Source organism: Gossypium hirsutum, chromosome D02 (genome assembly GCF_007990345.1).
Source record: "Gossypium hirsutum isolate 1008001.06 chromosome D02, Gossypium_hirsutum_v2.1, whole genome shotgun sequence".
Taxonomy (NCBI): Eukaryota; Viridiplantae; Streptophyta; class Magnoliopsida; order Malvales; family Malvaceae; genus Gossypium; species Gossypium hirsutum.
The window spans coordinates 54,518,003-54,530,275 of NC_053438.1; the positions used below are offsets into that span (position 1 = coordinate 54,518,003).

Sequence of the window (12,273 nt, forward strand, 5' to 3'; positions counted from 1 at the left end):
TCTTTCTGAAATAATTAGCTGATAAGGTCTCCTTCCACTGTATCTGCTTCTGGCCATATATGAGAAACCAAGAAAACCCTTTCTTGTTCGGCTATATATATATTGAAGTGAAAATGAAGCCATGACCTGTACAGTTTTAAATTACCCAAAGCTTTCTTCATTACCAAATCTGTCATCTTACTTTTAAAAGTTTTAAATTATCTGTCAAACTTATAATCTGTCAATATATCAAACATTAACCCATTTTTCAGTTGTGGATGTACTTCCTTTCTTTCCAAACAATATATAATTTGGTCTCACGTGGTTGCTGCTTTCACTTGCTCTCTCTCCTCCACCTTCCATTGTCCAACTTTCAAGCAAATCGTTGGAATTCTAGGATCTTTTGAAGATTAACATGCAACTGTCGAATATTTATGGTTATATGTCTACCTTAAAAGATGTTTTATAAATTGTTTTCATTCATTAAAAAACCAGGTTATGCTTATGATTGCAAATTGCATGTGAGCACACATCTGATTTGTACTTGGATATCATATGTTATATTCCTTTGTCCCCAAAACCATTAATGAGTACTATATAATTTAAAAAGGGCATCAAACTTTAGTACCAATTCTTGTATTAAAAAGGAAATTCATGGACAAAATGTTGTTATAAAAAGGAGCATTATATAATTTGGTACTTGTGTTTTTTCTTTTTTTAATCTATTATTTGTATTTGATAAATATTTTGATACTTAAAGATAATGGTGTACCAATTCTTCGTTATAATTTAAAAAGGACATCAAACTTTAGTACCAATTCTTGTATTAATATCAATTATGATAAAAATATAACGATTTTGATACTTTCAAAGATCTCGTTCAAATTTAATCATTATTAAAATAAATTGTGCTAACTTTAAGCTGAAATAAAAATTTTATTTATGTTATTTAAGGTATATTAAAATATAATTAAAATCATTATTTATTATTTAATATTTTTAATTGAAATATAATTAAAATCATTTTGATTATATAATATTAATATAAAACTATACATTTAAATTGAAAATATAAATAAAACATGGCATAACAATTAAAATTTAATATTAATAGAAAAACATATTTATTATTGATATTAATAATTCAAATTTTTTTTCCATAATATTTTTTACCTGTGTGTTATAAATTATTTATTACTTATGGAGTGTTTACCTCTTTATTATTATTTGATTACAAAATATTATCATTTTATTTATCTTTAAAATATTAAATTTGTTAATAGCTATCAATCATTTATGCAAATTTTTACTAATAATTTTACTAAATAAAAATAAACATGTGCCATCTTGATTCTTTTAGATTCAATGTTCCTTCCTGTAATTTCTTATAAGCATTTTTGTTTGAGAAGCAACTTGTCAAGTTATCCCCCATATAATCCTATCAACTCCCCCAAAATTAATAACCTATTTGCTTTCATTTTTAATTTGTTTGTCTCTCAATTATTTTTATAAAATTTAATTTGCATCTTCAATTCTTTGATAGTTTGTTGAAAATTAATATTGTTTAATTTTTTTTATAATGTGTAATTGCAACTTCAACTCTTTGATAGTGTGTTCTAATTTTAATATGTTGCAGTAATGGCTCGTCTGCCTTTAATTGCACAAAGTGTGAGGCGAAAAAGAATTGGTATTGCATTGACATTATGGTTGGAACTCTGTAGAATTGCGATTTGGTTCTTATTTAGAATGGGTGCCAGCCTTAGCCTACATACTTATAGACCAAGGATTAGGTCATATACCTTAGATTTTTATGCAAAACGAGATTATGTGAAAAGGCTTGTATATGCTAGTGACGAGACCTGTGTTTCACAAGTTAGGATGAATAGAACTGCCTTTTTTAAATTATGTGAGATGTTAGAATCGATAGGGGGATTGAAGTCGTCAAGAAACATGCTGGTTGATGAGCAAGTAGCAATGTTTTTACATATCATCTCCCATCACCTAAAAAATCGAGTTATCAAGCATCACTTTAGAAGGTCCGGGGAAACTGTTAGCAGAGCATTTCATAGTGTTTTAAATGCTGTCATACGCTTACAAGATGTCTTATTTAAAAAGTCGGAGCCAATTACAGCCGATTCTTCTGACACAATGTGGAAATGGTTTAAGGTATTAGACTGAGTTTTATATATAGCTTGTACAACATTTAGTTGACTTAGATTTAAATTAGTATTCTAACTCAAGGTTTTATATCATGTGATATAGAATTGCTTAGGTGCTCTTGATGGAACCCACATCAAGATTAGGGTGCCAACAATTGATAAAGCTAGATATCGAACCCGAAAAGGGGACATAGCAACAAACATGCTAGGTGTTTGTACACCTGAGATGCAATTTGTTTATGTTCTTCCTGGTTGGGAAGGTTCAGTTGCCGTTGGACGGGTGCTTCGAGATGCCATTAGTAGAAGACATGGACTAAAAGTTCCTCATGGTACAGTGTATAGTTAGAGGAATTTGAATTATTCATTAAGATCAAACTTTGTTTACTGAATTAATCATGTTGGGTAAAAATTATTTTATAGGTTGTTATTATCTAGTTGATGCTGGATACACAAATTCTGAGGGATTTCTTGCACCATTTAGAGGACAACGATATCATCTAAACGACTGGCGTCAGGGTTATCAGCCAAGTTCCCCGCAAGAGTTTTTTAATATGAAACATGCCTTAGCACGTAATGTCATTGAAAGATGCTTTGGCTTATTAAAACTTAGATGGGGAATACTTAGGAGTCCATCGTTTTATCCTGTACGGGTGCACAATAGAATTATTATAGCATGTTGTTTGCTACATAATTTTATTCGAACTCATATGAGTATTGATCCCATTGAAGCGGAGGTGGGAGAAGGATTACCTACTAATGTGGTGGATGACGATGAACCAAATATCACAAATATTCATCCATCGGATGCTTGGGCTACTTGGAGGATGGAACTAGCCACCCAAATGTTCGATGAATGGCAAGCATCTAGAAATTAGTTAGGTTTAGGGACAAATTGAGTTTGAATTGATTTGTTGATGTTATTTTATGTATCTAGTTTATGAAACTTTGGTGGTCTTTGATACAAATTTTGTATTGTACTAAACTTTGTTGAATTATAATTTAATTATCTTTTCATTCAGCATGTGTTATAAATTTAAATTTAGTATTGAACTACCGATATAATATTATAAACTGTTAACCTTTTGATTCATGATATTCAAAATAGTAAAATAGTGTTAATTTGTTTTTTTTTTCTTAAGAACAATATGTCAGGTGTTCCACCAACGGGTGCTTCTTCTCAAGCTTCTCGAGGGAGCAAAAGAAAATGGGTTCCAGAAGAGGATGCAGCCTTGGTTTCTTGCATGGTGGATTTGCACAATTTAGGAACATTTAATGCTGATACCGGGTTCAAAGCCGGTTATTTGAACGAGCTAGAGAAAATGCTAGAAAAGGCTTTACCAACAGCAATGTTGAAGGCGAAACCAAATATTGAATCTCGGATTAGGTGCCTAAAAAGGGAATAGTCAGTCGTCTACGACATGCTTAATGGCCAAAACAACAGTGGTTTTGGTTGGGACGAGCATAGGCAGCTTGTTGTTACTGAAGATGCAGTTTGGGAATCCTATGTAAAGGTAAAATGTATTTCAAGTATTCATTTGTTTTTTTACAAAACTTATAACTAATATGATTTCCTCATTTTTTTTAGAGTCACAAAGAAGCCTCTCAGTTCAGACATCGTACTTTCCCTTACTACAACCAGCTTACTGCGATATACGCAAGAGATCGGGCGACTGGGAAAGACGCTTAAACAGCTGCTGATGTTCTTGAAGAAATACATGCTGAGGATGAACGTACTACAGATATGAATGAAGAGAGAAACACATTCTATGACTGCGAAGCTGACGTCTGTTTAGACGACATGGATGTCTCTGGTACAGATCCGCGAGGAGATAGAGACCAAGGGGGTTCCTCATCTTCAAACAAGAGAAAGAAGAAATCTGATGCTCGTGATAATGTGTATGCTTCATTTGAGGAGGCTGCCACCTTGTTGGGGGAAAAAATCGAGGCCGTTGGCGATAGAATCAGTATGAGTATTGCCTCCGAGGTGGTAGTTCAGCAGAAGTCTGAAGAAAAGATGGAAGAGAAAGCTTCAACTTTATATTCAGCCTTATGGTCAATTGAAGGTTTAACCGACGATCAGCGGTATGATGCTTTGAGTAAAATTCCGGATCATCCAACTCAAATGATCGTTTTCTTCAGTTTACGTTCTGTTGCCCGATTGGAATGGGTCAGAAGATTTCTTTCTTACCATTAAATATCAATGTTCAAACTTTTTGATGTTGTAAAACTTTTGAACATATGGATTATGATGTACAATTTCATTTTCATCTAACTTTTTCTTAGTATAAGTTAATTATGTTTATGCAGAATATAATTTTCAAGTTATATATTTAATAATAATTATGTTAATTTATATTTTACAGTATCATATATTATGATTTCGGCAAATTAATATAAGAATATTAATTATTAAGAATTTTATTAAATTATATATTTTAATTAAAATATATTTAATAATAATTATGTTAATTTATATTTTACAGTATCATATATTATGATTTCAGTAAATTAATATAAGAATATTAATTATTAAGAATTTTATTAAATTATATATTTTAATTAAAATATATTTAATAATAATTATGTTAATTTATATTTTACAGTATCATATATTATGATTTCAGTAAATTAATATAAGAATATTAATTATTAAGAATTTTATTAAATTATATATTTTAATTAAAATATATTTAATAATAATTATGTTTAAATATGATTAAATTATTTATTATTGATAATAATAATCTTATTATAATTTAAATAACAATAACAATAATCATTTACCAAAACAAATTTATGCTAAGGTATTCTAGTCATTTTAGTTTTTTCCATTATGCTATTACACCTCTATTCCATTCAACCAAACACAAGATTACTATTACGCCTCTATTCTATTACATTCAACCAAACAGTTGATTTGCTATTACACCTCTAATCCAATACAGCGAACCAAACGCACCCTTAATAACAAGAAATAACCCTCACCTGCAAATGACTCTTAACTTCATCATTGGTTAAGCTATCTACTTGCATAAGTTCCCTAATCTGCTTTGGAGTAGCCACTGCAAAAAAATTTCAAAGATTTTTGACTCAGAAACTTTAAACTAAAAGGATCAATGAATGAATTGTCACAGAACAATACAATCCTATGATCTCAATTCCCAACAGATCTATGGAATCCCAGTTTCAACTATATTATCATCTATGGTCTCAAACAAAACTAATTATACATGTATAATTCAAACACATATTGAAAAACATTTGTTGGACTCTAATCTATATTTTCCATCAGATCAAGTGCAAATCCAGTCTTCCTATTTACCAAACTTCTTAATTCTAATCTAGCAGGATAATAGGCAATCCAAGAACAGCAAAATCAAATTCGAAACCAGCTAAGTATATGTCTAACTCTCATTTTGGAAATCATGATGTGTGATTACATTACAATAACTAAGGAACAGAACACAAGGCCATGCGTTCAAAATGGACTCTAGGTGAAGTATATAGTAAGCATGAAAAATAATTTTTGATGATTGAACTGGATGATGCTTGTCTTTCAGTCAAGCTCTATGAGTAACCATCAAATGCTTAAGAGTAAACTATTTTTAACTTTTATCCATATCGTCCTCCAAAGATATATCAGTATCCTTAGAAGCAAGTTAGAAATAGCTCGGTTTAAACCAATCAACCCATTCACATCCTATTACAGTATATTTTCTAGATAATCATGATTTCCCTTTTGCTAAACCAAAGTTGAAATGATGGCTTTTGGCAAGTAGCAAAGGACACAAACAAGAGAAGTGGGCAACTTACCTTCCTTAGGACCTTCTTATGGTATCGATAGCCCTAATCACACAAGAAAGAAATTTGTTACCAAATTAAACTATCAGCTGATAGCACTAAATCAAAGAGAAAAAAAAAAGTAACCATGCATTGCTTGATTACCTTGCCGGTGCCATAGATATAATCACAATAAGGCCAGCCATGAATACTTCAGGAAAAGAAATAAAAGTTGCAAGTCTAGACGCTGAAAAAATATCACATAGCTAAACAATAACATAATGTAATTTTGCTAACCTCAGAACCAAGCATTTTAGTGACTGTCAACAAAAGAATCTAAAGCTGCTGCCATCTTCTAAATTCACAAACTTAAAGAGATGCAGACAATTTGAAACTTCAAACAAAAGAAATGAGAACTTTGCATAACAAAGTAAAGAAACATAAACATCTAAAGCAACAATTTTGCACCAGTTAACACTCTGCCATGAATTGATACCGAAAAACGAGTGTTGAATTACATATATAAAACTACAAATCCTGTTAGGATTAAAAGTTTATTCTTATTCCAGTTTTCATCTGATATTCTCACTCAACAGCAATTATCACCATTTTCTTCTCTACCTTATTGAAGCAAAAACACAGAACCAAACAGCATAACAACCTGACATCAACTCTTCCACCAGAATCCAAACCTCTCAAAATCCTAAACTCTCTGTTTCAATTTCTAAGAGAGAAAAACAACAAGAAATACTAAAATTAAAGCTACGTCAACAATGGTATCATGAAAAAGAAAATTAAATATCTGAATGGGAGTTGAAGTGTCCATATTCAACTTTGGGTTTCCATGCCGATAAGAAAAACATTGGACATCCCTCGTAACCTAAAATCAAACACTCTTCTTCCTCCCCCATTATTTCTAAAAAATATCATCCTCAACGCCAAGATTATCTTTGCTGTGGTTTAATGGAATTTGACTAAAACCAGCCATTGAAAAGAGATGTTGCCATTCTGTCAAAGCTGGGTGCCGCCTAATTATATTATTACTTTCCCCTGCATCTATGTTGCACTTCCACCCATACTTCCAAGTATGACATGAGTAGTATCTCTGATCAGCAAGAATCAAGATATCGTGAAGGAACGCATCGGCGCTTTTCAGATCCCCAACTTCAATAGCTTTAGCGCAGGATAGTAACAATCTCAAGGCGGTGTCACAAAAAGAAGAAGCCATGAAAGAAGGTGAGATTCAACAGAGTTTGGGTAAAGCAGAAGAGAAATATGGTAGAAAAGAAAGTGAAAGCAGCAAGGTGAGATTCAACCAATGGAAGAAGAAGCAGAAATCTATGAGGGCAGAAAAAGGAAACGAAAATAAGAAAGGGTAAGGATTCTCTAATCGGCGCTGGATGGGGGGAATACCTATTACGGGACCGGGTGTATTAGGGAAGGAACAGATTTGGGATGTAATGACAATACAACCAACCAAACAACCGATTAAAGGAGGATTAGGTGGGGCCCACTGATTAAGGGTGTATTGGCTATGCCAATACACCCAACCAAACATGTCCTAAATGATCACCGGCAGTGGCGCTGCTACCACACGCGTTTTCTTCTCGTCTTGTCTAAATGTGCTAGCACTTTGCTGCCTATAGCATTTAGCAGCCTCCAAGAAGCTCTCTTACATTTTCTTTTGTGTTTATTCTATTAATACATTTTCGACTCTTTTTGACATTGTTCTCAAAGGTTGGTAGAGAAAAGCTAGAAAAAATTCTTCTTCTTTTAGACATGTATGGACTCTGGGGATTCGAGCGGTTGAAGCTCAAGATGATGGTGGTCATGCTGTTAATGCTGGTTTTATCATTGTTTGAGCAGAATATGAGCTTCTCCTCGCCGTTGAACAGTGAAGGTATTTATTCAGGCCTCAACAAGAGTTTCTTTGTATATTATATATGTTCTTACGAGAAATTATTTGCCTGTGTGGCAAAAAATGGTGCAGGTTTGGCTTTGTTGAGGTTCAAACAAAGAGTGGTAAGTGACCCCTTTAGTGCTTTATCGAACTGGAAGGAAATTGATGGAGAGATTGATCCGTGTTCTTGGTTCGGGGTCGAATGCTCTGATGAAAAAGTTGTAATTTTGTGAGTTTTGTCTCTTTTTGCACATTTTATTGCGTTCTTTTTAATTTATTTTACAGGGAGATTGTTGAAGTATATGAAAATATTTGGAATCCGATTGTTGAAGTATATGAAAATATTTGGAATCCCCTTTGCATATGGTAGATAGCTGAACATGTTAGGTTCTATTCTTTGCTTAATAACTTTTTAAGGGTTGAAGACTGCAGAGTCAATTTCTACTTTTGGCTCTTGATACTAAAAAAGGCTCTTTTTGTTTTCTCAAAGTGATTTTTCTCTAAAGGGATATGGACCTGTTTTGGATGTTTTTTGATGTTTTAAGTTGTTATGAAGAACTGAATTTGACATAAATAAAACTTGACACAAATAAGACAACCAAGTTTTAATGCTCCATGTAATGTTCTTATTTTAGATTTTGTTGATGTTAACTGGCTCTCTACCCTGTGGTTTTTGCCTGTAGATGTGCCATGTTTTTCACTGTATAGTTAATTAGATGGTAACCCTGAATTTAGAGCTATGCTTCTTGCAGAAATTTGAAAGATCTTTGCCTTGTTGGGAACCTGGGACCTGAATTTGGGAAGCTGGAGAATTTAAAATCTATGTAAGTTTATCATCCTTGGTCTATAATTAGACAAATCTCCTTTATGTCACTCTTTTTCTTAGTTCTGCTTTATGTACTGCTGCAGTATATTGCGCAACAACTCTTTCTCTGGAAGCATTCCTCAAGAAATTGGGGAATTGAAGGAGCTGGAGTTGTTGGATTTAGGATTCAATAACTTTAGTGGACCATTTCCATCTGATTTTGGCAACAATCTCTCCTTGACAACACTGTATGATTCTCTTTTCAAGTTGTTTATATTTCGGTTTTTATTTTATTTCTAGCTGTTATTTAGTCCCTTATCTTATATTATACGGATTTCTTCTTAATGCAGTTTACTTGACAACAATGAGTTTCTTGGAAATCTAGCACCTGAAATATACGAGGTTAAGATGCTTTCTGAATTTCAAGTAGATGAGAATCGGCTAACTGATGCTGCTACTATACCATCTTGTAAAACCAGTGGTTTCCCCTGGTAAGCAATTAAAGTTGATGCAATATATCAACTTCCTTTGAGTACTTTTTTGATGCATCCATCTTAAGAAGAAAAAGTAGTTCTACAACTGCATGAACAAAATCGATACTTCTACATTTTGATGTTCTTTCAATTTTAAAACTGTATGAGCAAAATGAAATGGACTAGGATACTGCAAAGGAGTAATCACTTTGATAATAAGTATTATTTAATGAAATCTTCTACATATTCCTTAATGTTTTTGTCATTGAGTTTAAGTTGGATTATAGATTCAATTGTATTTATTGTTCCTTGACTGTGTTGTGTTGCATGTATGTACTAAAATCCCCTAGCATTGCATCAATATCAGATTGTTATTCATGTCACATGATGAATGAGTAGTTTTCAAGTTTCTTAATGAAGTCAATCAAAGTGGAGAGCAGCAGTGTTCCTATGAGTTGTATTTCATGGTTCACCTTGCCACAATACCAGTCACTGGGACTGGTATCAACCCTGCTAGGAGCTTTGGAGCTGCTGTGATATACAACAAAGTGGAGGTTGATCAAAACACTCATCATGCAAAGCTAGTAAATATCCCAGGAAGCTACACAAAGCCTGTCGAGTAAAATTTTTTTTGCTATTTTGGTATAGTGTTTTTTTTTATACATATATGTAATGCTATTTTGTACACTTCTTTTAGGAACTGGTCTAGAAAACAAGAAGCTTGACCTTGAAATCTGATTTTATAGTGGTACAATTTGTAGATGAAGATATAGAAAATTGTCTTTCCCCTCTGTCTTGATGATTCAGTTTTTGCTGACATCTGGGAATGAATTTGCTTTTATATGTGTATTGTTCATCATGTTCCAGAACACTTGATATTTCTTGGTACAGATTATGCATTGACCTTTTGATTGTTCTTGCAACATTCAATGTTTTCAGTGCTTGTGTTAAAAATTGGTCTTACTAAAGAAAGAAAAGCCAACTCCCATTTTAATATTGATGGATTGTTGAACTCCTTATTGTATGATTTAAATAAATGTTATTGTATGATTTAGATAATATTGATGGATTGTTGAACTCCTCAAATATAAGTATTGTATTAACCAAATCATTTTCATATGCTTATCAAATATAAGTATTGTAGTAACCAAATCATTTATTGAGTATAACCAAATCATTTTCATATGCTTATCAAATATAGCATCTAGTTTAATGAATTCTATTTAAATTGTAGATGTTATTGACAAATTTTTAGTATTTATATTTGGTATATAAATATTATCCCTTTTTAAAACTTTAATCTAAATATATATAATATTTTAATTCGTTAGGTTTATGTTTTCTATGTTATGTTAGTATATAATATGAGTTATATATTCAAATATATTTTAAAATAAAATAATACAAATGTGTTAAAAAAATTAAAAATAAAAATAATTTTTATAATAATACAATCATGTCAATATCCAATTACAAATATTTAATTTTTATATTTAAATATTTAAATATAGTTTATATATTCTAATTAAATTTTATAAATAATTAATATTAATTACTTATAAATATTTAAAATTAATATTATATATTAAAATATTAACAATAAGTTATAATAAATTATTTTTTTATATTTTTGCTAAAATATCATAATATTAACTAATTTGAACATTATTTAAATACGTATTTGTTACTTTATAATCTCATGTCTAAAATGGATATTTTATTCTTCAAAAGCACTTTTTGACAGCAATGTCATGCACTCAAATTTCTGAAAAGCACTTCTCTAAAGCACTTCTCAAAAGCAATAAAGAACTGGCCATTAGACTCTAAAATGCACGCTAGTCACTACTCAATCGCCATTTCCTCTGGGTTCGACCCCTTGGTTATAGGCCTAGAAGGGCTCGACCGGTCCGGTATGTCTTTTCCTACAGATAGTGTCAGTTGTAATATTACTCTAAAGTATAAAAACTTTTTTTAATGAATTTTTAACTTGTTGAGAAACATTTCTTTTAATGTTTTTAGTGCATTTGATGTATTATATTTCTAAAATTATTTTTATATGAAAAATAATCTAAAAAAATAATAATACGAGTGGACCATGTCGAGCTTAGGCAAAATTTTAAGTCCATTTTTCGGACCAAACCTTAACTTAAAAAACGAATTTGAAATTTTACATCGATTTAATTTGACCTATGATCATATCGGGCAAAATAACAAAAAAAGCCATTTTTTTTAAATTTACCAAAATGGGCCCGGTATTTTATTATTTACTGGAATGGGCTCTTTTCCACTAAATCGTGCTACGTCAGCGTGATGTCAGGGGACGTGTCAGCAAATCGTGTCCACGTCAGAGCGGTTTGCTTATGTGGCAGCAAATCGCGTCCACATCAGCGCGCTTTGTGTCCACGTCAGTAAAGCGCGCTGACGTGGATGCGATTTCGCCGTGTTTCCCAGGTTAGGATTTTTAGGGTTTTTAGGGTTTTTGAAGAAAAAAGTAAATAAATAAGGATTAGGGTTTAGGGTTTCGTAATTAAATTAATTAAAATTTATTCAAAATTGGATTACGTTTCGTGTTTATGGGTTTTTAAGATAAAATCAAAGCAGGATGATTTATCAAAAGGATTTTTACAATCACGCCCACGTGTACGGGCTTTTCTACAGTAGGTCCTAGAAAAATAATTTCGAGTTGACGTTTCTGAGCAAATAGTTTAAAAAACGCTTCAAGCAGGATGCTTTATGAGAAGAATTTGTGAAATCGCGTCCTCGTGGATGCGCTTTTGCTACAGTTGGTCTTGGAAGAAATAATTTTGAGTTGACGTTTCTGAGCAAATAGTTTAAAAAACGCTTCAAGCAGGATGCTTTATGAGAAGAATTTGTGAAATTGCGCCCACGTGGACGCGATTTTTCTATAGTAGGTCTTGAACAAATAATTTCGAGTTGACGTTTCTGAGCAAATAGTATAAAACAACGCTGTAAGCAGGATGCTATTTGAGAAGAATTTGTGAAATCGCGCCCTCATGGACGCGCTTTTGCTACAGTAGGTCCTGGAAAAATACTTTCGACTTGACGTTTCTGAACAAATAGTATAAAATCGCTTCTAGCAGGATGCTTTATGAGAAGAATTTGTGAAATTGCGCCCATGTGGACGCGCTTTTGCTACAGTAGCATGTTTGGGCTGAG

At 32.1% G+C, this 12,273-nt stretch overlaps 1 protein-coding gene across 2 annotated transcripts; it reads left to right on the forward strand.

The window, feature by feature from the left end:
- Nucleotides 1-7,571: 7,571 nt before the first annotated feature.
- On the forward strand, nt 7,572-9,883 carry LOC107910040 (protein MALE DISCOVERER 2). 2 transcript variants are annotated; one of them, XM_016837778.2, is made up of 6 exons: nt 7,572-7,818; nt 7,909-8,047; nt 8,571-8,642; nt 8,728-8,871; nt 8,974-9,114; nt 9,447-9,883. In XM_016837778.2, the coding sequence occupies exons 1-6, from the start codon at nt 7,698-7,700 to the stop codon at nt 9,493-9,495; spliced, it is 666 nt and encodes a 221-aa protein (XP_016693267.1). In that variant the 5' UTR covers nt 7,572-7,697; the 3' UTR covers nt 9,496-9,883. The 2 variants fall into 2 exon arrangements, with proteins under 2 accessions (XP_016693267.1, XP_016693268.1); XM_016837779.2 differs by having other exon boundaries at nt 7,575-7,818; nt 9,464-9,883.
- Nucleotides 9,884-12,273: the final 2,390 nt, after the last annotated feature.